General features: G+C 38.8%; 2 protein-coding genes and 1 long non-coding RNA gene across 19 annotated transcripts in view; 1 reads left to right on the top strand and 2 right to left on the bottom strand.

The window, feature by feature from the left end:
- HECTD1 (HECT domain E3 ubiquitin protein ligase 1) overlaps nucleotides 1–11,288 on the bottom strand; it is a 79,240-nt gene extending 67,952 nt beyond the window's left edge. For all 10 annotated transcript variants that reach the window (XM_034417962.3, XM_087874961.1, XM_034417965.3 and 7 more), the window contains exons 1-2: nucleotides 10,890–11,288; nucleotides 6,818–7,080 (exon numbers count right to left, since the gene is read on the bottom strand). In XM_034417962.3, coding sequence (XP_034273853.1) covers nucleotides 6,818–6,957 — 140 coding nt within the window. In that variant the 5' untranslated portion in view covers nucleotides 6,958–7,080; nucleotides 10,890–11,288. The remainder of the gene's footprint in view (nucleotides 1–6,817; nucleotides 7,081–10,889) is intronic.
- On the top strand, nucleotides 11,233–25,547 carry LOC117665757 (uncharacterized). The gene is made up of 3 exons (XR_004591464.3): nucleotides 11,233–11,506; nucleotides 20,088–20,164; nucleotides 25,432–25,547. It is a non-coding gene; the product is annotated as an uncharacterized LOC117665757 (long non-coding RNA).
- HEATR5A (HEAT repeat containing 5A) overlaps nucleotides 17,292–26,399 on the bottom strand; it is a 65,870-nt gene continuing 56,762 nt past the window's right edge. For all 8 annotated transcript variants that reach the window (XM_087874986.1, XM_087875005.1, XM_087875012.1 and 5 more), the window contains 4 exons: nucleotides 25,413–25,637; nucleotides 22,842–22,993; nucleotides 21,440–21,653; nucleotides 17,292–19,853 (listed from right to left, as the gene is read on the bottom strand). In XM_087874986.1, coding sequence (XP_087731112.1) covers nucleotides 19,549–19,853; nucleotides 21,440–21,653; nucleotides 22,842–22,993; nucleotides 25,413–25,637 — 896 coding nt within the window. In that variant the 3' untranslated portion in view covers nucleotides 17,292–19,548. The remainder of the gene's footprint in view (nucleotides 19,854–21,439; nucleotides 21,654–22,841; nucleotides 22,994–25,412; nucleotides 25,638–26,399) is intronic.

Here is a 26,399-nt window from a genome sequence, read left to right as displayed (position 1 = left end):
AATGGAAGATGAAAATATACAAACTATAATAGATTGGTTAAAAACTTCAGAAAATGAAAGGAGGAAAAAAGAAATCATTGAAAAATTGGGTTTAGGCTGGTTTGAAAAAATACAGATAGAAAAATGGACTAAGAAGGTAAGGGACAATTGTTCGATAAGTAGAAGTAAAACTGAATTTGAATATTTAGTATTCCAAATTATGAAAGATGAAATTGGGCTAAAGGGACTCGTTAGTAAGATATATAAGATTATAAATTTTGATGGGAAACCACAAAGGGTGATGAAGATGAATTGGGAAAAAGAACTTAATATTAAAATATCAGATTTAGATTGGAACGTGAATTGGAAGAGTAGAATTATGAAGACTTTATCTGTAAGGATTAAAGAGCATAATTATAAGGTTGTTTGGAAATGGTATTTGACTCCATTAAGATTGTCATTGATGGATAAAAAAATTAGTAAACAATGTTGGAGATGTGATATGGAATTAGGGACTTATGAACATATGTGGTACAAATGTGATAAAGTTAAAAAGTTTTGGTAACAATTGGAGGAAATGATATTTGAAATGATGGGGAAAGCAATAATATTGAGACCAGAAACTATATTACTGTTGATAATTAAGGAAATAGAACCAACAAAATATGAGAAAGAATTGATTAGAATTATGATTATAATGGGTAGAATTATAATAGCCAGATATTGGAAAGTAGATGTGAATTTTAGAATAGAAGAATGGTATTGTGAAATGTGGAAATTAGCTTTAAATGATAAAATGACATGTGATATTAAAATTAGAAATGGTGACTATAAAGAAGACATTTTCTGGAAAATTTGGAAACCATTTGTGGACTATGCGCTGGGAAAATTGGATGCTTCGGTACCTGTACCCCGAGAACGTGGATTTTGGCGATCATGAGGATATATCCGAAGAACCAAATCTTCCTTTCTTATGTATAACACAGGGTGAAATATTGTACATGTTGTTTGTAATGTTAGTAATTTAAAATATAAAATGTTAAAAAAAAAAAAAAAAGAGAGATCCGCCTTCTCCAACATCTTGTGAATCACTCATGGGATGAGCGGCAGAGGGGGAAAAGCGTAGAGTAGCCCCGGGGGCCACACGTCGCAACCTTCTGCTCCAGGACAGGGGAATCGAGAGAAGAAGCGGGGCAGCTGAGCATTCAGCGGGTGAGCAAAGAGGTCGACAGTTGGGAGACCGAACCTCCTCGACAGGTCCCGGAACAATGATGGATGGAGGCGCCACTCCGCCTGATCTATTTGGGTCCGGCCGAGCCAGTCTGCCTGGATTGTGTCTGTGCCGAATATGTGCTCCGCCGTCAGTGACAGAACATGCTTCTCCGCCCAATTCAGCATCGTCGCCGCCGTCCAACAGGAGCTTGGAATGAGTTCCGCCTTCCCTGTTCACGTGGGCTTTCCTTGTTGTATTGTCCATAAGGACCAGCACGTGACGCCTCATCACAGAGGATTGAAAATGGTGCAGGGCGAGGTGGACTGCCCGCAGCTCTAACCAATTTATGTCGTGTTGTAAGTCCCGCGTGGACCAGCAGCCCTGAGCGACTGATGACCGCAGGTGCGCGCCCCAGCCGAACTTGCTCGCATCCGTCGTAATGGTAATCCAGATGGGTTCCTGGAAATAACAGCCGTTCCGTACGGCGGGCAAATCCACCACCTGAGAGACAAGCGGACCGCCACCGGGAGGACAACCTTGGTGTTCGAGCTTGCCCGGCGAGACCTCTGATAAGGCAGAAGGTACCACTGAAGTGGTCGACTGTGGAGATGGGCCCACGGGACTATTGCAATGCAAGATATTAGCTTGCCGAGCAACTGGGACAATGTGATCAGGGGAACGGCTCTGAGCGATAATACCTGAGTCACCGAAGATCTTATGCTTCGAATCCTGTCGGGAGACAGGAACACATGGCCGCTGACCGACTCTATGACAGCTCCAAGGTGGAGAATGCGAGTGGTGGGCAGGAGCTGACTCTTGTCTAGGTTCAGGGAAAACCCGTGCTGTCGCAAGAGACGAGACATTGTCCTTAGGTCGACCACAGCTTGATCCCGTGTGGCAGACAGAATGATGTCGTCCAGATAGCACATAACTCTGATTGGGATCTGCCGTAGGGAGGCAGCCACTGTCGCTAGCAGCTTCGTAAAGGTCGGAGGGGCGGATGAGAGGCCAAACGGCATGGCCTGATATTGGAAGTGTCAGTTTGAGTAGGCAAACCGAAGGAAGCGTCGATGGGAAGGACGAATCGGGATATGCAGATAAGCGTCCTTGAGGTCGATTGACGTCATAAATTCCCCGTCGGATGCCCTGCAGAATTGACTTGAGAGACTGCATTTTGAAGTGGTGATACCTGACGAATTTGTTCAGGTCCTTTAGGTCTAAGATCCCCCTCCAGCCCCCGGAAGACTTTGGCAGGAGAAAAAGGTGCGACTAGAACCCGGATCCCTGTTGTTCCACCGGTACAGGTTCAATAGCACAGATGTCGAGCAGATATTGAACCTCTGTGTCCATCAATTCTCTCTTCTCCGGATTGCCTGATACCGGGCAGGGAATGAAGCAGTTCGGAGGGCTGGAGAGGAAGTCCAAGGTGAGGCCGAACCTCACCGTTTGGAGGACCCAAGCGTCTGTTGTGGAAGAAACCCACTGGGGCAAGAAGTGTAGGAGACGACCACCAATGGGTAGATCTGCGTGGTAGTCACTTGCCCCTTCTGAATGATCGGCTGGCGGCTCCATGGAACTGTCACCTGGCGTTGGGCTGACCTCTGCCCCGATCCCGGTAGGCAGGCCTGTCAGAGGACCGATCGACGCCCTGGGAGTATTGCCTAGGAAAATAGGACCCGCTGGGTCCAGACTCAGTCCAAAAGGGCTGTCTCTGGTTATAAGGAGCAAATCTCCTATCCTGTCGTCTGAAGGAGGATGGCATAATTTTATGTTTATCCTTATCCTCCACTAGTATAGGGTCCAAAGCCTCTCCAAAGAGAAAGGAACCCTTGTAGAGAGCAGATGCAAGTTTCCACTTTGATTTGAGATCGGCCCTCCAATGACGGAGCCAAAGGAGACCCCGAGAAGTGACGGTAGAAACAAGGGCTCTTGAAGCAAACTTTTGAGCGCATGGCAATAAGGCCAAGCACTTATTTCAGGGTTCAAAAAAATATAAGACAAGGCCTTATTTTTGGGAAAACACGGGTACACATTATTGGATACCTGAAGCAGATGCCACAAAATATTCATTGGTTATCTGTCATCGTGGAAAAAAGGATGTTCCACACATATGCTGTTGTCCTACATAACAATGTTACATGATTACTAAATGCTTTTGAATGGCCTACAGTATATCCAACCTGTATGGATTTTCTATAAATCAGTTTGTTCATTGGAATATATCCTTCTACTAAAAAGCGTTCCCAACTCTATTGTCCAAAGCACTTACTACCACCCCAGTGATAAAAAAATAATAATAATTAGGGATAAAAAGACCCAGTAATAATAACATGGTTGATAAAAAAAAAAAAATTTTTTTAAAAAGAAGCAATTACTTTTTAGCCTAATAATTATAACTGGGTCATATTATAGCTAAAATATTCAAATGATACTATGAGAGAAATCTATAATGACAATGAATCAGTCTCTCTGAATCACTGCTGAAAGATGACTAACACTAATTTTAACAGGTCAGAATTACTCAAATGAACTTCAGAAGCATTATTATGAAAGTCAGCAGTTCTACGAAACAGTAATTTATAAATCAAACAACATGGATTCAGGCAAATTTCCAACTGAATTTCAGAATATAATATATATTTTTGTTTAGTTTGTGGTATTTCTGTCAACATAGTTTTAACAGCAAAGATATTAAATAAAATAGGTCATTTTATATTTAAAAAACACCAAAGCAACCCCTTTGCAGTAGGTTTTTGCCCTTACATTAACTGAAAACTACCACCGATATACTAGTTTTTGTTATTTACTGTTGATTTATATTCTACACACACACACACAAATGCACACTATTTTGCCTTGGTTTCTCCTTTGAATTTCTATATGGGAGTTTATCAGTCACTATCAGTCTATATTAGACTCTATTCACACAATATTTGGGCTCTAATAAAAAAAAATAGCTACAAAACTCAGCTAATTATGTTACTTTCTTTCAACTACCTATTGTTTCCATTGATTTTGATGTATCTGGTTGTTTAACAAATAAATAAAATGTAAGGCCAGAAATTAAATAAAATATTGTAAAATACTGTAAAATATATTTTAAAAAGACAAGGAATTCATGTTGAACTTTTCCTTTGGTCATTTCCTAAAATCTTTTTTCACAAAATTTATTTCCTATTAGATGTAGTTAATAAAAATAGGAACTATCATCACTAAAAAAACCTCCTAACAATGATGCTGAAATACAAATACATTTTACTACCTGCAAAAATTTAAAAAGTTCTTATTCTGTTAACAACTATGCCATTTGGCAATTCCTTAACCAAGAAGCAGATGTGATATCAGCATGTAAAATTCTTCTAAATTAATATTGCCCGTAACAGCAACCTTAAGAAACCAAGATTTTAAGCATTTGAGAGCAGGGTAGATGGCAGTAAAAACAGACTGAAAGCAAAAATATTTTTTATCATTTGATTTTTATCCTCTCACAATGTCTGGAATGGAATTCACTTTTTCCTCCTCTATTGGTCCATATATAGTACAGAAAAGCTGTACAACAAGATTATTTTTTGCTATATCTGATGTGAACACATGCTAGCAAAGCAAACTCTCCAGAATAAAAGGATTCCCAATGATTTCATTTGAAGTCCTATTACACACTGGTACTTCCCCAAGAAGTAAATTACTTTGTTTGTCTCCAGCTGAAATATATAGTTGCTCAACAGAGACCTTGCTATGCTGGGCAGCATATAACAAGAAAAAAACATAATATAAAGCAATGTATATTATTAAAACTTAATAAAATGATAAAATGGCTATAAGAAGTGAAATCTTTACTAATTCAATTAGGGGCTCTACTCATTCTGACCCCAAGACATATAGTCTTTAGTTTCTTTCTAAAGGACTGCAGGGTCGGGGCCATATGACATGAGAAGATCATTCTAAAGGGCTGGGCATACTAGCAAGAAGCCACACCTCCTGGGTCCCTTATGATCACATTCCAGAGTCTGAAAGGCAGGTGTCCTTGGAAGGAGATGATCCCACAAATAACCTAGTTCTATGTCATGTAAGGCTCAATCAGCCCAACACCTTGAATTGCCCCCAGAAACCTATGGTGATCCTGTGCAGTTTGTGGATTAGAGGTATTACATGAGCATAAACAAGAACACCCATAACATCGTCCGCCATTGCATTATGTGTCACATGAACTTTTTAACTGGTGTTCAGAATGGCCCCATCTAGTGTGTTGCAATACTCTATTGAGAGCCAATCAAGGTATGAGTGATCATGATCAGGGCCTCATGAAGAGGTGCATAATATGAAACAAAGCAATTTCTTTCCCCAGACACAACTGTCACCTGCCCTAGAAATAGGATATTTGAATCAAAGAGGGCCCCCAAGCTGTGCACTAAATCCAAAGACGACTGTGCACCCTGTCCCAAATTCAAGGAAGAAATCTCTTAAGTTTTATTTGATTCTAGGGTCCAATGACCCAAAACTACTGCCACTGTGCTATCAGCATACTGATGATACTACACCCTATGTTAATGATGATGCCCATTGAATTTGAGGAGGGGGGAGCAGTGAGGCACTTTGTCAAGCACAGTTCTTGGACTAGATTGCTGTCACCTAACGGTGACTGGAACTTCCAGAGGAAGGAAAAAACAGTGCCTACAACACCTTAAACTGATGCCTCCACTCATAAAACTATCTGAACAGTGTCATAGACAGCTGAAAGATCAAGAAAAGCTATGTTAGAACCACTTATCTCCATGATATGTTTGCCACAGTTCATTGACAAGAGCAACCAAAGCTATCTCAATTTTATATCCTGGTCTGAAACCTGACTGATGGAGTTTCATAGTCTGCTTCCACCAGGAAGAAACTACAGATTATCTGTTTTCTCAATAACCTTCCTCAGAAAGAAATTTTGGGAAGAAATTGTCTGGATCTATGGCATCCTGTGATACTTTCACAAAGAGGAAGTAGATTACCACCTCTTTCAGCACAAGTGGGACCATCCCATCTCTCAAAGAAGCATTTACCATTGCATGGCTCCACTTACATACCTTCTACCAGGATGCATTAACCAACCAGAAAGAGCATGGATCTAAAACACAAGTGGTTACACCCACAGCACCAAGAACCTTAGCTACTTTCTCAAGACTAACAGCTTCAAACACCTCCCAGATAAGATCACAAGATAATGCCTTAGACAATTTCATCAGACAAACCCAACTCAGAATGAGGGATTAGGTCAATCTGAACTGGGCCACTAGCCAACATCTGGAAGATACAATAAGAACACAGAAATAAGCACACTTCATCACTCTTATCATCACAAGGCAGGTCCTAATATGGGCATTTATCTGTTCTTCTTGAACCTATATTACCTTTGATATGAGCACAAGCCACTTTATAATGAAAACAGCACATTATAGCTGGTCTTACTGATATTTCCTAACACCACTGCTTTCAAAGGATTGTCAACATTAATAGAGATTTCTGTATCAGTACAATCTGAAGAATGTTTGTCACACATTCCCAGTAACATTTCAGCACAATAAAAATCAAACTGAGTATCTGACATAAACAATCATAAAACCAAAACAAAACTTTACTTACGTTTCAAAGCACCGATCCACATTGTCTGACATCAGCAGCAGCATACATAACTGCTCCAGTGCTATTAGCTGCATGTCTCTTTCATCACCCTGACCCATCTGCAGCCATTCAAGCAATGTATCTGGGTCCACATCTGCCATGATTTTAAAGTAGTCTGTTCTTAAATTAAAAAGAAACCAAAATTCTTTTTTAAATCCAGTCAAATAGCTCTGGCCTAATTAATCTTCTACTCTGAAGAAATCCAATGGCTTTGCAATCTTCACCTAAAAAAAAAAAAAAAGATTTGTAGTTATTTTCTCTGTTAGTGCTCCTTAATTTTATCACAATAAGTATGTGTGATACTAGTATGATATATTCTGCATTCCAATAAACTAACTTTACAATGCTTCAGAAAGGAAAAGATGCACTTGAAATATTATAAATGAATAGTATTTGAGCAGCAAAAGCTCTGCTAACATTTATATATTTTTAGAAATATTCATTAGGAATGTAAGAAGCTGAGAGTCTGGTACTATATTTTGGTCTAGCTATTATGCTAATGGTACCTACAAATTTCAAAGTGGGAGCCAGATAGCTGAAAAAGTGTTACTGTTATAATACAAAATTCTAAAATTGTGACAGAAGGGCAGCATCAAATTTAGCTATTTCAGATATCTAGAACAATACCAGCAATATATATTGAAATATTACAATAGTGTATTAAATCTTTGGTATTTATGCCGTTATTATTCTATTATAGGTTATTGATGGAGGAAAAAAAATAGTAAATAGCATTTCAAGGGTTAAAAAACATCATCTTAAAATATATTGGAGTTTGCTTAACAGCAGAAGTGACTTGTGAACCTACAAATAAAATACACTATAATTTTTCCCAATCAGGTGTTCTATTGTTTTGATATATATTTTTATTTTTATTTATATTAATTTATATTAATTTCATGATATAATTTTAAATTTTTTTCTATATTACCTTGAGGTCTTTTTGAAATTATATAGTTTAAAAATGAAAAAATAAGATAATGCACACTTCAATTTTAATTCCAATTTTCTTTAGATTAGTTTTATATCATGAAATCTAATACATTCTGTGCTTTGAGGGAAGGGAGTTGGTTCTTTTCATGCTGTTACTAAGTTGCCTTTCAACATCACTAACAGAACCCAAATACACACCAAGTCTTTTGCCCAATAACAGGTTGCTTTATGCCACGAACTGCAGTGTTTCTTTGCCACAGTTGTAGTGTCTGTAACACTTTATAAAGTTAACTTCTTGGTTATTTTTTGTAATCAGAATTCAGTTTCTAGAATAAAAGCTGTGATGTAATCTTTCTAAGTTTTATTTCAATAAATGCTTTAAGGTTCAGTCTGTGTTATCTTAATTAGGATCATGTTAAAAAATATATAATTAAATATCAGTGGGACTTAAACATGTTGTAGCAGTAAAGTCGGGAAGTTTACTGAATTCAAGAGGGCTTATTTCTAAATATATATATAGGATTGTACAGCATGTGGTGAATAAAGCTATTTTGGCTTCTAAGAGTATAAATATCTAGATATAAACAAGTGACGCTTAGAAAAAGTTTCAATTATATTTGTACAGTTAGTCCTTGATTTACAACAGTTCATTTAGTGACTGTTCAAAGTTACAACGGCACTGAAAAAAGTGACTTATGACCGTTTTTCACAGTTATGACCTTTGCAGCATCCCCAGCAGCAAAATTCAGATGCTTGGCAACTGGTTCATAATTATGTCTGTGACTGAGTCCCAAGGTCATGTGATCACTTGTGACCTTCTGACAAGAAAAGTCAATTGGGAAGCCAAATTCACTTAACAACCAAGTTACTAACTTATCAACTGCAGTAATTCACTAACAACTAAGGCAAAAAAGTGGTAAAATGGGGCAAAACTCACTTAACAAATGTTTCATTTAACAGAAATTTTGGGCTCAATTGTGACTGTAAGTCGAAGACTACCTGTATACTTATTGTTTGTATGAAGTATGACTAATAAAACTAAATCTAACACATACATTAATAGGAAAAATTGATACTAATAGTACACAATTTCTATTGAGGAAAGTACAGGTAGTCCTCAACTTACAACAGTTCATTTAGTGACCATTCAAAAGTTACAACAGCACTGAAAAGTGACTTGTGACCATTTTTCACACTTATGACAGTAGCAGCATCCCTGTGGTCATGTGATTTACATCTGTATGCTTAACAGATGGTTTATATTTATGACAGTTGCAGTGTCCCAGGGTCATGTGATCTTTTGCAACCTTCTGACAAGCAAAGTAAAATGAAGATGTCAGATTCACTTACCAATCATGTTACCAATTTAACAAGTGCAGCGATTCACTTAACAAACATGGTAAGAAAAGTCATAAAAGGGGGCAAAACTCACTTAACAAATTTCCCACTTAACATACATTTTGGGCTCAATCGTGGTCATAAATTGAGGACTATCTGTATATACTTTTTGAGATGACCGACTTCCCAATACACCTGCATCTCAATGCAAAAATCGAGAAATAAACTTCACAAACTCTCCCCAACAAAGTAAACATGGAAGAATGGGCAATGATAGTATGGTAAGCCATATGCTTTACATACAGATAGTCCTCGACTTAACAACAGTTTGTTTAGTGACCAAAGTTACATCATCACTGAAAAAGTGACTTATGATCATTTTTCACACTTACAACCTTCACAGCATCCCCATGGGCACATGATCAAAATCCAGATGCCTGGCAACGGGCCTGGTGGCTCAGCAGACTAAAAGCATTGTGATTAACACCAGCTGTCTGCAATTACTGTATGTTCGAATCTCACCAGACTCAAGGTTGACTCAGCCTTCCATCCTTTCTAAGGTAGGTAAAATGAGGACCCAGTTTGTGGGGGCAATAAGCTGACTTTGTATAAATATACAAAAGTATGAAGGCTATTGCTTAATGCATTGTAAACCGCCCTGAGTCTCCGGAGAAGGGTGGTATATAAATCAAATTTAAAAAAAAACCTGACTCCTATATATGACGGTTGCAGTGTCCCAGGATCATGTGATCACCTTTAGCAACCTTCTGACAAGCAAAGTAAAACAGGGAAGCCAGATTCACTTACCAACTCGGGGGTTACCAATTTAACAAGTGCAGGGATTCACTTCACAAACGTGGCAAGCAAGAAAAGGCGTAAAATGGGGGCACAGAACTCACTTAAGCAACAGAAATGTTAGGCTCCATTGTGGGTCGTTAAGTCGAGGACTACCTGTAAGTACCGAAGCTGTTAGGTTCGACCTCTAGCTTAATAAAGAAAAAAAAAAAAGGAAAAGAAAACCCAAGTCTGGAAATAACCCCCAAATTTCCCAAAGACACCATTGCCGGAGGATAACTACATGCACTGACTGATGACTTCACACACCCAGGAGGAAGTTTTTCATACGTTCACAGAACCCATTTATACAAACCTTCTTACATCAAGAGTGTGGCGGTCCAACAAATACATAGGCTAACCTATAGATATTTGTTTGCCCCCCCCCGCCTGCCCCCCCCGCCCATATATAAAAGAAGACGAGCCGGAAGCAGCGTCCGGGACCCCTCTCCAGGTCTTAAGGGGAAACTGTTTCTCACTCCTTAAAGTCCCAAAGCAGAGGGCCGAGAAGCCCCTGTGACTCTTTCCCACCGACCCGAGAAAGCCCGGACAAGAGCAGGCCCAGCAACCCCCTTTCTTTAGGGACAGGACCTCCTCGTTCTGGGCCCAGCAAGTCAACTCGGTCCCTTCCCTTCCCTTCCCTTCCGTAAAGCCCAAGCTCAGTTTTTTTTCCGGGCCTACCAACCACCGCCTATAGCTGAGGCTCTGCGGAATCTCTACTACACCCATCTCCCTCATCGAGCCACGCCGTCCCACAAAAACTCTTCCCCCCCCACCGGAGCTCCCTTACACCGTCACGCCGCGGCACTCGCGTTCTCCGCCAGCCGCAAGGCCTCGCAGGGCATCGCGGCCAGGTGGTTCAGGAAACACCGCCGTCAGGCCGGCAGCGCGGGGCTCCTCTCTTCCGCCGACCCAGAGACTCGCTCACCTCGGCGCCCGGGTTTCCCCCGCGGCCGTCGTCGTCTCCTCCTCAGTTTTCGGAGGCCTTTCCTCAGTCGGCCGCCAGACAGCGTCGCACCCCGTCCATCTTGATCCTCCCGGCAGAAGCTGAGGGGGTGGTGGTGGGGGGGGGAGGATTAAGACGGAGCGCCACACACAGACACACTCACACTCACACGAGAGGAGGAGGAGGAGTCCGTCGGGCTCCACAGTCAGGCCGAAGCGGACTCCGGAGCAGAACGACACAACGCGGCCGGAGGAGGCGCTGCGAGAACGCCGTTCCGGCCTTTTTTTCTCCTTCCCTTCTCGCGTCACGAGTGATTCCGGGCTTCCTCTTTCTGCCCATTATAACTCGAAGCCGGAGGTTACGTGACCTCACTCGGTCCTCGGATGGGGCGAACCTTTTTCCCGGTTGGCTGGTTTTGGCGTTGGTTCCTTGAGGAAGAATAGAGATGTCATTCGAACTCACCACCCACCCAGGCGATCTTTAAAAAAAAAAAAAGCTTTTTAAAAAATAAATAAATACATTGGGCTGTGCTCTGTCTGGGGGACCTTCATCAATGGAAGCTTTCAAGAAGAGAACTGGACTGCCATCTGTCAGAAATGGTGTGTGTGGGGGGTCTCCTACTTGGGGTGGGGGTGGACTAGATGACCAACAAGGTCCCTTCCAACTCTTGTTATTCTTAGGTTTGAGAACGAACAATGGAGCTTTCAGTACAACTTTGTAGGGGACAGGTATTGAAAGGGTTGGTTAAAATACATATTTACTGACGTTGGTTTACTGCCTATCGGGGTTAGCCTTCTCACAGGTGTCTGAAGGATTCTCAGTTATCCAGGTCATGGATGGATCAAAAGAGACCTTCAGGGGTGTTTTCCCATCAGAACTTGGAATAGCGATAGTAATTCCTACCAAACATATTGGAGCAAGTTGTGGAAATGTGTATCTTTTACGCCCCAGGTTTTATAGAGCTTAGATGTCTATATTTTGAATATGGGACAGGTTTTTAGTAGGATGTATGATCTTCATTTAGTGCTTTAATGCATAATCAGCAGAAAGTTACTTGATGTCACCACAGTCTTAGTACTGAAATGAAGTAAGCCTATTGCAACTTTTGAGTGATTGGTTTCTTGTGCTTCCATATAGTAACTAGCTTTTCTGCACAATTGGAGCTATCATAGCCCTTTTAATTCCAATTAAGAGACAGTCACTTACTAATGTGTATATACAATATGCCTCCATTCCAAAGAAATTGTTGCAATTTCTAGACATTGGATTTTGCAATTATAACTTTCTTTGGTATGAAGAATTTATATTATGCTTTCGGCCCTCATTTTTTTGTTAACCCCCCCCCCACTTCTATGTTCCTAATGGTGGGACCTTCATGTTGAAATTCTGAACATGTATTATATGAAAATAGGTGAAATAAAATTAGTGAGACATTCTCTGCAAGTACTATGTTTAGGGCATAGTGGAACAGTCATATTCCACTATGGGATTTATCTCAGCTGTAAAGAACTAAGAACTAAAGCTGTAAAGAACTAAAAATATAGAGCTCTTATATAAAGCTCAATATTGTAAGTAGCTCTTATAATAAAGCTATAATATATAGTTCTCTGATGTGTCATTAAGTATGAACTATTTACTCATTCTATATGTAATTCTCTGCAATTTTGCCATGAGTTAAAAGTTGAGAATCAATATCTCCATGTTTTGACAACCATAGTTATCCCATAATTAGTGGAGCTGAGTGACATTTTGGTAAATGCATTTCTTAGTCACAAAGAACTAATGACAATTATTTTAAAATTATAGTATATTTAAACATTATGGGTGATTACTTGGGAGATCTTTTTGTTGGGCCCTAGAAAATTGGGTGTATACAGAAGACATAAATATGATCTTCACACAAAGATAGCCCGTCACACGTCATTGACTGGAAGACACTAGAAAGACACTAGGGAAAGTTACTCTGGCTTCATGTGATGTAATACTGTATTAATGTAAATTTACAATAATTATATACTATCTTTTAATCATATTTTAATCATAGAATGGAAATTTGCAGTCAGATAATAAAAGTTCATATTATTTAGAGCAGGGGTGTCAAACTCGTGACCCGCGGGCCAGATGCGTCATGCGCTGGCCATTCCCACCCCTAGTTTAGTGAAGAGAAAAATTGTGATATGTCATGTGGCAACAACGTGATGCCACGAGTTTGACACCTCTGATTTAGAGAATTCTAATATGATCATTGTCATATTTCTAAGACTCTTCAGGCTTTGTCAGCTAATGGTTAAAAAGGCAAAGTATTGCTTGTTACTTCATGGTACAAGCAAATATTACACATACATTGTTTGTTGCATATTCTTCAGAATCAATTTTCTCTGTCTTACACAAACTTTTCATCTTATAATAAACTAAAGTACCCTAAGTGGCTCTCTGGGCAAAGAGCTCCTCTAGGTGAGCTCAAATGCTCTTTTTAACCCACACATTATAGTCTGTAAATTCAATCTGTTTTTCATGTTTGATACTTTTTGCTCTGAAACTTAAGTTTTATTAGAGTCCTGTGCTTCTAATAAAGACAAATAGCTTATATTGGTTTAGTTACTCCATCTCTAATTAGTAAACCTTTCTTTCCAATTTTTATTATTACAACTAAGGATGGTGACTCCTCTGACTTCTAATTACACAGTTTGCTTTAGGTAAACCTCTGAGCTATATGTCCCCAGATGGAGACTAATTTGTAAGACTTGTATATTAGTGTTACAATGCTTGAAGAAGATACTTTGAGAGTATTTTATATTGTCAATCAAGGGATATTGATTTGAACAATTTGTATTAAGGAACTATAAAACAGCTAGTTGAATCAAAAAGATTTTTTAGATTGTTGATTTTAAGGAGTAAGAATGCTCACTGAAGCATTTAAACATCTTGCCTGAATCCAGCACCAGTATTTTACATATTTATAGGGCAGAGTTTCCCAACCTTTCCAGCTTTGCAGACCAGCTTGGGGGTGGGGGGAAATGGTTCTGCATGAGTGGTGGGCAAGCATACACGTGCAGCTCCATTTGTGTAAGAAGTGGGCATGCATAATCTCTGCTCATGCAAATGGAGCACGTGCACTCACACTTGCCTGCTGCTCAGGCAAGTTGCAGACGCACACGCCTGCCATTTCTGTGGTCCGGTTCTGAAGGGCTCAGGGCCCAGTAGTGGGCTGCAGGGGACAACCTGTTATAGAGGACAAATCTGGAAAGTATTGATATTAAGGCCAGATTCACATACCACACAAAACTGGATTGTGGATTTGTGCGCAAACCCAATCAATTATAGCTGATTCAATAGCTGAGTTTAAATTTAGAATCTAGATATTCATGGCTGTTATTTATTGATGAAATTACTTCTGGGCAGTGTTGTGCGAGGCAATGAATATGTCTTGATGTCTTGAATCATTTGTGATTTAAATATATTAATGTGATACATAAAGTAGATTTATGTTTGTTTTGTAATCTTCCTGACCCTCTAGTCTAAAAAAAAATTATCATTCAAATAAGATAGGCTTTTTCCAATTTATAAAAATAGTGTTTGGTTATAATAGATGAAAGTATAAAATTAGGGGTTTGAAAAGGCTTTTTTTGGTGCCTTCAAGTCAGTCTTGGCAACTGTTTCCGATTTTCTTGGCAAGGTTTTGGATGAGTGGCTTATTCCTAGGACAGCTAGGGAATGAGTGGCCTAAAGTCAATCAGCTGGCTTTGTGCCTAAGGCAGACATAGAACTCACAGTCTCCTGGTTTCTAGCTTAGTGCCTTAATCACTACATCTAGTTTTATTGCAAAACAATTTTACTTCGAATATGTACCACTTTAGAGTATCAAAATCCAAGTATGATTCTGAATGATTTTAATTATATGGAATGACATTGCTTTTTAGATACAAGTAGAGCAAAACCTATACAGTACCTGAAGTCAAGATAGCACTTAATAATAATATTCCATATAACTGTATTTTCCAACTTGTGCAGAATGCAGAAAATATAATAGCCCAATTGACATTTCAGTCTGTATTATGTGCTTATTTTTTTATGCTTGCTAACCCAATAGAATATTGAAAATAAATTGTATAACATGAGATTTTGTGCACTTATCTATTAAGAGGTTATCTCTCCAAATGTGATGGGAGAAGTCCACCCCCCTCCCAAAAATTGAATTTGAAAATGGATCTCTTCTGGTAGGGTCTGCTGGGGGTGGTGGGGGTAGAACCAGAAAAAATGGCTGGGCAGTGGCTTGGAATGCTGTGGACTCCTCCATTCTTAAACCCCTCTCCCTGTTGAGTGAAACTGCTATTCAAGGGACGGAAAGAATTCTACAGCCATGCTCTGCATATTTTCCCTGCCTTGTTTTCTGTTTCAGATTATTCTCTAGTTACAGTTAATGGGACAGTCAAGATTAGATACTTAATTGGTTTGCTCGTGGATAAAGTTATAAAGGATTAGCTGGTTAGCCGACTTTTCAGATGTCTTCTTTCAAAAATTTCCCAGCAAAGAACCCCCAAATATTTTGTTTTATGAAAAATGTTTCTGATTTAGCTGCATATTTACATTATAACATTTGTCTTTCAGTTTGGGTAGTATGACCCTTGGGATATAAACATAAGATTCAACTTCTTGGCTTCCACTTTGTGTTGCTGAGTGTAATCTTGGATCCTGGCAGTCACAAGTACAACTCCACGTCATCTGTAAAATATAGCTTATGTTTACTATTCATCGGGTTGTGCAATGTGCTGCAACAAGGAACATGCTAAAGGTTGCTTACCACCTTCTTTCAATGTTTTGCTTAGTCATGTTGCTGTGGGATTGTATTTTAGGATTTTTGTGTAGGGCAAGTATGAAAGTATACTATATATATATTTTTAAAAATACTTTGAATATTGAAAGAATGTTATGACTGTGGATAGTAAAGCCATTATATCAATTGCTATAACTTAGTCAGTTCTCTTTAAATGACATTGAAATAGGAATTTGTGGGCTTTTATTGTTCCACATTTAGCTTTATAAACAGTTAATAGGATTTAGTCAGCTTGCTTTGCCTTATGTAGGATCTACAAATGAACCAAATGAGCTACATACGTATGTGGCTTCTTCAGTCCCATAAGTCCATCAGACAGGAAGTGAATACTCTGCTGAAATATCTGGCTTGTGTGCACAGCTCAGAGCAGAGTAATGAGGAAGACTCAGTTTTTGATCCCAGCCAATCAGGAATAGGAATAGAATTCCATACATTTTTTAAAAATGTTGCTCACATGAAACATTTGTCCCATCTTCTTCAGGGATGACTAATATCTATTCTGCTATCCAGTGACTTGGTCCTTGCACTTAAAATCATTGTGGCAACCTGCCTGGAGGTTGTGGGGGTCTGGATGGGATAGGTTTCAGCTGAACCCTGGTAAGATGGAGTGGCTATGGGGGGGGGGGTTCTCTGTATCCAGAGCTTTATCGTATCTTAGATGGGGTTGCACTGGACAGACACAGTGCACAATGGAGTCCAGGATGAGTGTGCAGTCATCCTGCACCCAGCCTCTGCTTAAGGAGCAGGTGGCACTTGTGGCTAGGCAGACCTTTGCTCAACTCTTTGCTGTGCTTCAGTTATGCTCCTTCCTAGATTGTGAGGCCTTGTCTTGGTCACTCATGCCTTGTTCATCTCCCATATGAACTGTTGTAATGTGCTGTACATGGGGCTGTCCTTGAACCAATAGCTGGTGTAGAATGTGGCCATCTGGGCAATTTTGGGCTTCTCAAGGATGGGGCATATAACACGTTTGCTATGTGAGCTGCATTGAGTGCCGATTTGCTTCTGGGTCCAATTGAAGATATTGATTATTACCATTAAAGCCTTGACATGGTGTCAAGTTATATGAGGAACCATCCTACCCTCCTCACCTTAATCCATCCCATCCAGGCAGGCAGGGAAGGGATGTTAAGAGACTTTGTCAGTTAAAGAATTTTGACTGGTGGGTCCAGGAAGGAAACCTTCTCTGCCGTTGCTTTCACCGTATGGAACATCTTTCCCCGACAGGCAAGATGGGCCCCCACTCTCCTGGCCTTTAGGAAAAGCATGAAGACCTGACTGTCCCAACTCACGAGGGGCAATCCTAGGCATGGTTTAGCATCTTGAAGACACTCCTGCTGCCTTTTTATTTTTAGCTTTTTTTAATCTTTTTTTTTTTAACTTGCCTTCTATTTTACTGAACTTGGTATGTATTGTGTTTTTATACTTTTATTTGTAAATTGCCCAGAATCCCATTTCATAATACTGGAGAAAAGTTATAAAAGTCATACACGATATGATATACAATATACATTACATATGCAGAATCATTTAACAAGAAAAGACACAGATTTAATTGAAGAATATTAGCTTTTATGTAAATTAGAAAAATGACATGAGTTTGGTCAAGTGGTTAGATCTGTACAATTTACAATTTTATGTACAAAATGTATAATAAAATACAATCACTTCCTGAGTATTGATTTTACAGATGTTTTTATTTTCCACAAATTAATAAATGGGAATACCATACTCATCTGAACATTTGCTTTACTTCACTTAATATTGAATTAAAGGACAATAGTTGCCAGCATAATTTAAAAAAATACTATAATGGTTGCAGATTTCTATATAAAATAGGTTCCATTGTTAGGTAATTGTGATTGCTTATAAATGAAATCCTTGATGCTCTTTGAACTTGGTTGTTGCTTGCAAATATTTTGTTAACAGATTTTTATTCTTATAATTCAAACTGCAGTTCAGTTCAGATAAAACTCACTTTTGAAAAAGTAATCCATTCCCATTGGAGTCTTTGATATGCATGATTGTACATCAATGTTTCAAGACTATAAAATGATTACAATAAATAATGTAATGCCTCATATATGATGGTACTGCCTCAAATCATTTTCATACTCTAAAAAGATATGTAAGCCTCAATGATCTGCTTGGCAGGATACAATTAAAATCACATAAAATGTATTGGTAGTAAAAAGCCCCATTGATATAATCATAACCAGATGTGCTTAACTTTGGATATAAAAATATTCAAAACTACAGAATTTATGAGTGAATTCGTATCATAAAATGTGTAATTGCTCCACAATTCATTGGTAAAGCTATCAATATTAAAAAGTGGATTTTCGTTATTCAACACTAATTTTATGTTTCTGTAGCTTTCAAGAATAGTCTTTTTACTTAATTAGGTCGTGACTAAATTAGCATAACATTATTGTATAGAACTGTAAAGAATTTTGGGATTAAATTTACAATTAAAATGGGACAGAAAAATTAACAATTTAACAATTTTTAACAAACTAGTCAGTTTAAAAGAGCTAGCCATGTACTTTGTGTCATTAATTCTAGCATTAGAGGTAATTTTCCCTACTTATCATCTAAAATGTACAGGCAATGCACTTCATGGAGCCAAAAGTGAATATACACTAAGTAGTTCCTTTGGGTTTTTGTTTAAAATTTCATACTAGCAAATTACAACACACAAAAAAATCATTACAGTTAGTCCTTGACTTAAAGCTGTAAATCGTGGTGGCGCAGTGGTTAGAATGCAGTATTGCAGGCTGACTGCTCACCGCAAGGAGTTCAGTCCTGACTGGCTCAAGGTTGACTCTGCCTTCCATCTTTCCAAGGTCAGTAAAATGAGGACTCAGATTGTTGGGGGCAATATGCTAACTCTATAAACAACTTAGAGAGGCTGTAAAGCACTATGCAGCGGTATATAAGTCTAAGTGCTATTGCTATTGTTTAGTAACCATTCAAAGTTACAACAGTGCTGAAAGTGATTTATGACTGATCCTCCCACATACGACCATCACAGCATCCCCAGTGATCAAAAATTGGGTGCTTGACAATGAGCATGCATTTACAGTGGTTGCATTTTTGGCTCATATGATTTCCATTTATGACCTTCCCAGGGACTTCCAACAAGCAAAATCAACCGGGGGGGGGGGGGGAAGCAAGGTTTGCTTAACAACTGTGATGATTCATTTAATGACTAAAGCAAAAATGTTGTAAAATTAGGTGCGATTCATTTAACATCATCATCACTTAGTGATGAAAATTCCAGTCCCAATTGTGATTTTTAATCGAGGAATACCTGTATAGCAATGCATAGGAGCTTCCCTAGGCTGGCATTTGTGCCAAGATTCAGGGCTGAAATAAATGTAGCTTTATTAATATAAGTGTATCAAGATGTTAACACATTTACTTAAGTCTTCAATATATTTTATTCAGGAGTGTTGTATGTTGCAAATAAAATTAAGAAAATTGCAACTTTTTTAAAAAAGTATTGTAAATATACATTTTAACAACTGAATGGCCATCCTCTTATTGGGAATTGTATTTGCAAACAGATATGGTAACTGGTACTATAGCTTTAGTTCAGTAGCTTTAGCAGTAAAAGGCGTAGCAGGTACTGAGTCAGTCAGCTGAAAGATAGATGGGTGCATGGATGCACTTCTCTGGAACTGGAGCATTATACAAAATTAAATAATGCATAATAGAACTGAAAACAAAAATCTCCATGATAATACTTGGGGGGGAAACCCACTTTTCAATATAACCAGGGTGCTTAAGATTTAGAAGTCCTTTTCATAGAAAGTTAGTCTTTAGTTGAATACTTGAGCCTTTCCCAGGATTCTTTGGATGCTTAGATGTTGACTTATCCTTGATGCTTTCTTGATTTCCTTTCACTGCTGACTCAAGTCTTGCTTTCATTGATGGGGAAGAAGCCATTGATTTTTTAAAGGCTGACGTATACTGTGGACCAATCTGCATCAGATAATGCAAAGCAAACTCATGAAGATATTTTGCTGAACTTGAAACTGATCCTAGGGCGTTTTCATCCAAAAGAAAAGATATGAGGATGGGAATAAAACAAGCCACTAGCTGACTTCCTGTGAAAATTGAAAAGAACAATTTATTCAGCAATGATAAATAGCACTAGTTCCATAATTACCCGTTTTTAAATTTAACTCTTAAAACGTTTGTCCCGGAAACTCAGTATTGTTTGATACAGTAGAATGTACTTTTCAATAAACAAATATGCTTGCTTGTTTAATTAATTAATTGTAAATAATTAGCATTGCTTTAACTTGCTATTTAGGATATTATGCTGTTCTGTCTTCTAGCTGTAAAACATGAACTTTGCAAGAAGCAAGCAAGAGATTTTGCAATGATGAAGACCCATAACTTATCCCTGCTTCGGGTCTGTATTCTTATTCTGACTATCTTACTGCCATTTCTTCATGATATTATGAACAGACCAAACACATGCACACATTTCCAAAGAGTATTTTTATGTCAAGAAAATGTTTTTTTTTCCAACTTAGAACAGAATAAAAACTTTGTCACTTTTTAATGTACACTAATCATCATACGTTGAAATGAAATTTCATTGCATTCAGCTCTCAAAAGATAACCATTATGCATATACCCACTTACACACACATATATGAGACAGAGAAACATCACCGTCTAGTTCTGGCGTATACATATACATGGTGAAAAAAAACCCTGCGAGTTTACAAGATGGATGGCATTAGGAACAAAGCTGTTATAGAATCTAGTAGTCCTGGTATAGATAAATTCACAAAAGTGATGGAAGCAGTTTAAAATCTAAACTGATGCATTAAAAATATTTGATTCTGGCTGTAGTCTGCAGCCACTTACTCTCTCATGTTTGATGCAAACTGTTTCAGTGACATAAAACCGATCTATTTAAAATCAATAAACATAGGCAAAATTAAGCTATGCTTCTCAGAATAATAATTCTGAGGAAGGGAAAAAAACCCGAGGTCCCCCCATATCACTCGGTCACAGTACTCCTCAGCAAAATCACACATAGGTTCTTGGCAAAGCAGTTTTAACATAAGATTGTTAAACCTCTGCAACCTGCAAGGTTCATTATTTTCTCCTAAAATGCCTTCAAACGCTGATCTTGTAGAGCAGTGATGGCTAACCTTTTTGCCGTTGCGTGCCAAAAGCAGGGGGAGTGTGGGGTGATTGCACACATGCGTGCCCACACCCATAATTCTATGCACCCTGCCCCCCCGCGCATGCATGCATGACCCCCCCGTGCTCTCCCCATGTGATGGCCCGGTGGGCCCGTTTTTCACCCTCCCCATGCTCCAGAGGCTTTCTAGGAGCCTGGGAATGGTGAAAACAGCCTTCCCCACACCCCCAGAGGCAGGAAACATCCCATTTGGCGACTTCTGGTGGGCCCAGAAGGCCAGAAAATCAGCTGGCCAGCGCGCACATGTGTGCTGGAGCTCACCTCGGGCAACACTCATGTGCCCACAAATATGGCTCCATGTGCCACCTGTGGCACACATGCCATAAGTTCGCCATCACGGTTGTAGATGGTAACGGCATAGCAGAAAGGCTAGAATAATGTCACTAACTAGAAATCATCAGATAATGACAGAAATGTTACAATGTTTTATAGGCAGGACAATTGAAAGGATATGCAAAGAACACTTACGATGCTCTTCCTCAGCGAGGGCTATAACAGCAGCCACTACCTTTATTCCTTCTTGAACAACTTGAAGTTCGGCAGAATTCTCCGGTTTAATTTTTTCTGTTTCTTGTAGTTTGGCCACTACTGAAGATATTAATGAATGAATGTAAGGACATGAAAGAGTTTGATTGGGACACTGGAAAATGGAAAGGAGCAGCTGGTAGCATTTAAGTTGTACCTAAAAAGAAAGAACTGTTTAAAAAGGTAGTCCATCCAAATGTAAAAAAACAAGTTAAACCTGCCATTGTGAACTGTTAAAAGAAGTAATGGTGGTATTGTCAGGTACCAATATAGGCTAACACCAGGATCTCTCTCCCCCTCCACCACTTTTTTTCCTAACTCAATAAATTTAGGAAAGACTATTTACTTAAGGACACCATACATCCTCAATAAAAGTACCAATGCTGTGATTTGTATAAATGCTTTCACAACAAGAGGAAGAATAAATAGCCTTGGAGCCCAAGATAAGCATATATAAGGAAGTTTATATAAGGAAAGCTTCCTGCCTTGTAACCATCTGCATTTTCCCCAAAACCTGGGAGTCATTCCTGAACAATATGGGATGAAGCAATTGGAGTTGCTAGGTGGGGAAAAGTCTGGGAAAAATTTCCATTTGTAAACTTCCTAATGTTAGAAATCAAGTCATACTTTTCACTCCAAAAATTCAAAAAGTTGAAGTAAAAATGTCAACTTCTGTGAAGATCCCAATTTCTCTTGATCAGACATTTCAGATTTCCTAAATAATTTGTCAGGATTGATGCAATTTTAGCACATATTGACTATATAAAGTAGAATCAAATTCTAAATGGGATGATTCAGGTGGTTGTTTTCATTAACAAAGCTGTGGGCTTATAACAGGATGGAATCATAGAGGATCATTTACTCTATGGTCACCCATCTCACTTTCAATGGTGGGAGGCACATGTTTATTCAGTGAAAAGAGCTACAGAATAACAGAATTGGAAGGGACCTTGGAGGTCTTCAACCCCCTGCTCAGGAAGGAAACCCTATTCCACGGGTGTCAGATTAAAGGCCCGTGGCAAAATCTGGCCCACAGAGTGCTTAAATCTGGCCCACAGGGCTGGCCTGGAAATAGCAAAGGACCGGCTTGTAGTGCCTCTGACAGCCAAAATGAGGCATGGGGCCACACACGCCCCCCACGCCCTGTTTTGGCCAGCAGGGTGCTGCAGGAGACATCGGTCCTGTCTCCCCCCTCCCCCCAGGCGGCCCGCACAGGAGAACTACAATATTGATCTGGCCCTCGAAGAAATCTAATTTAACACCCCTGCCCTATTCCATTAGGGCTAAACAAGCACATAGCAGAGCAACGGTAGCAAATCTCAAACGGAGTTTAAGTTGTACTTACAATGGGATCTTTAGATTCCATAGCTGATTTAAACTTCTCAATGCACTGTCTCTGAAGACATTCCATGGTGCTAACTTCTGGACTTGCAGACAAAATAAATACAGTGATCGCAGTCAGCAGACTGCTTTCATCCAATTCTTGACCAGCATCATCTACCAATAATAAGACATTTTAAAATATCTGAAACGGGACTAATTATAATGTCAAAATATTAAAGTCAAGTTCTGATATGGATTTGAACCAAACTGTAAAAGATATTATTTAAGCATTCAAGGTAATCCTTGACTTATGACCATAATTAAGCCCAACATTTCTGTTGCTACGCAAGACAATTGTTAAGTGAGTTACACCCCATTTTACGATCATGTTTGCCGTAGTTGTTAAGCAAATCACTGCAGCTGTTAAGTGAATCATGCAGTTGTTAAACGAATCTGGTTTCCCCATTGACTTTGCTTGTCGGAAACCAGTTGGGAAGGTTATAAATAGTGATCACATGATCCTAGGACAATGCAATTGTCACAAATACGTACCAGTTGCCAAGTGTTCAAATTTTGATCAAGTGATCATGGGGATGCTGCAACTGTCATAAGTGTGAAAAATTGTCATAAGTCACTTTTTTCAGTGTCATTGTAACTTCTAATGGTCACTAAATAACTATGACTACCTGTATCTATTATGTCTAATACATAATTGTACAGATAGTCTTTGCTTAACAATTGTTCTGTTTTAACAACTGTTTGAAGTTACCATAATGCTGAAAAAATAACTTCATGATCAGTTGTTTCATTTACGACTTTTGCAATGTCCCTGTGGTCATCGGTTCAAGCTGAGGACGCTTCACAGCCGGTGGGAATTTCTGACCATTGCAGCATCTCACAGTCATGCGATCACCATTTGCATGCTTCATATCCAATTTCTGACAAACAGAGTCAGTGGATAAGCTGGCAGTAAAACCGCAAGTTGTGGTCACGCGATTTCTTGCTTCATTACCATGTTGCTGAGTGACAGAGTTGCTTATTCCAATAGGGGTTAAGCAAGGACTAAAAGTAAAGTACTACTGAAATATTTAATATCAGGCAATAAGATTTTTTAAAAATAAACTGCTTATATTTTAATCTTGTATTAAAGCTTTAACTGCAAAAACATTTTAAAATGGAATAATTCCAATAACACGCTATATACTATCCACATGGGGGCAGTGGCGTGTAAGTGGAGAATTGAAGATTTACTTCCTGTTCCTTTTGTCCAATAGATTGCAAATCTCCATGACTTATAGAGTACAAAGTAATAGAGTTGGAAGGGACCTCTGAGGTTTTCTAGTCCAACCCCCTGCTCAAGCAGGAAACCCTATACCATTCCAGACAAGTGGCTCTTCAATCTCTTCTTTAAAATGATGCAATATCCACAACTTCTGGAGTCAAGCCATTCCACTGGTTGATTGTTCTCACTGTAAAGAAATTCCTCCTTAGTTCTTTCTACCTTCCTTCTTTCTCTGGTAAACTGAGCAGGTACTCTTTGATTCTCTGGTAGGATATGGCTAGCCAGGTGCCAGGCTTTACCTATTATTATGATCTACTCCCTGTACATAATTTCCTTTCTGTTCTAGCAAATCTCTTTCCTAAATAATTGCTTTCTACTCTCAGAAACACTCACACATTTCAGCCTCCAACATTTACCATTTCTACTGCTGTTGGAATTCCAACAATCTTAACAGCGTAGCATCTCTATCAAGACAACTTCAGTTGGCAAAATAATGGGCTTAAAATCCTTCAGATTGTTTCGTGCATGCAATCTATCCAACAAAATCAGAATGCCATGTACAGTAACCAACATTTGCATTACTGAGATACTCAGATTTAAATCACAAATATATTTTTTCTACGTTTTTCTGCTAATAAATAAATAAGTAAACAAATTCTAGATTCACAGCCTTAAAGCTTCTAAAGATTTTCTGTATGTGAAAGAGATTAAAGGTTGCTGGGTATCTTAACTTTGAGAAATGTTTATTTACTGTACTTTATTGGGGGCTATTATTTCTTGCAATGTTGAATGGTGAGAAGTCCACAAATTTAGGGAGGATCTCTCCAAATTTGTGGACTTCTCAATTCCAATTCTGTGCTTTTCTATACAGTTATGAACCTGCTGCACTCAACATTGCAAGAGATAATAGATCCCAATAAAGTGAATATCTAGCCCAGTTAGGGTAGGCAATTTAGAACTAGTGATTATGCCAAGGTTAGAAAAAGAAAATGGAAAAGAAATATTTGTGGTACAGTTTGTGCAAGCTAAGGTTCACAGAAAAATAATACTATAGGGGACTGCAAGAAGTGAACTCCATTAGGAAAGGAACAAAACAGAGGTTATGAGGATAGAAAGGAGCAAAGAGCAGGTTTACTGAAAAGAGGAAACTTGCACCCTCCAAGCAACTAGGGTTGTTTTTAAACAGTTTTTAATTATTTTGTGCCCCAGTAGCATATTACTAGTCTGAGTGTGAAATTATTTCTTATACTCTATATATGATACTTATATCATGTATCTGAGCAACTCTTTTTCTTCCCATTTATACTGTACCTTGATCCCAAAAATTAAGAATGGTGACCAGAGCACTACGGAGCAATTCATTCCAAGCCATTTGGCTCTTCTCTGCCCGAGCCATGGGTGATGACAGGACTCCTTTAAGAGCTTGCAGTGATGCAGCAACAGTCATGGGTAAGTGGCCACTGGGTAACTTCACAGCAGTTTCCCTGAGGACTCCAATAATCAGATATAAGATCGTAGGAAGAACAGCAATGCTTCCTGAAGGATATAGCAAATGCATGGTATAAATATGATGGTTGAAAATCTTGCAGCATGTATCGAACAAAACATGAATTCCATCATGCATTTATTAGTACTCCTTTATTTCGAGCTCAGTGTTATATTTAATAAGAATTGTCACTTCTAAATTAAGCTTCAATTTAATGCTAACACAAATATTTGAGATGAGATTAATTTAGGAAAAATAATCACTCTGCAACTAACATATAACATAGGGAAACCTTACTGATATTTATTCAACCACTGATCAGTATGAAATATTTGGAATTAATATTGATTAACAAAATTGACACAGATGTCACGTGCTGGCAAAGAATATCTAATATTTCTCTTCTAATTTGATGAAAAAAGACTCTTCTTTTTTAAAAATAATTTTCAAAGCACCATTTTTTCTGTGTATGCCTTAGGTTACTGCTGGACTCCAATCTCCAACAACTTCACTCAGAATGGCCCAAGGCCCCAAGCTAAAGGATGGTGGAAAATACATTTCCATTTCTGGAGAGCACAGCTTCCCATTGTTGGCTTAAACCAGTCATGTGATGTATCACAACTTTTTCCCCCTTTGCTAAACCGGGGGAGGGCGTGGCCAGCGCATGACACATCTGGCCTGTGGGCTACGAGTTTGACAACCCTGGCTTAAATTTATTCAGAGGTGCTCCTTCACTGCACAAATACCTTCAAATATGTAAATTAAAATATAGTACTGAAAGAAGCATGTAGTAACCAGCTCCATCCATCTGC

Source organism: Pantherophis guttatus, chromosome 1 (assembly GCF_059756535.1).
Source record: "Pantherophis guttatus breed Tessera chromosome 1, ASM5975653v1, whole genome shotgun sequence".
Classification (NCBI taxonomy): Eukaryota; Metazoa; Chordata; class Lepidosauria; order Squamata; family Colubridae; genus Pantherophis; species Pantherophis guttatus.
Note: the sequence above shows the minus strand (reverse complement) of the source record. Positions and strands in the feature narration are given on the sequence as shown.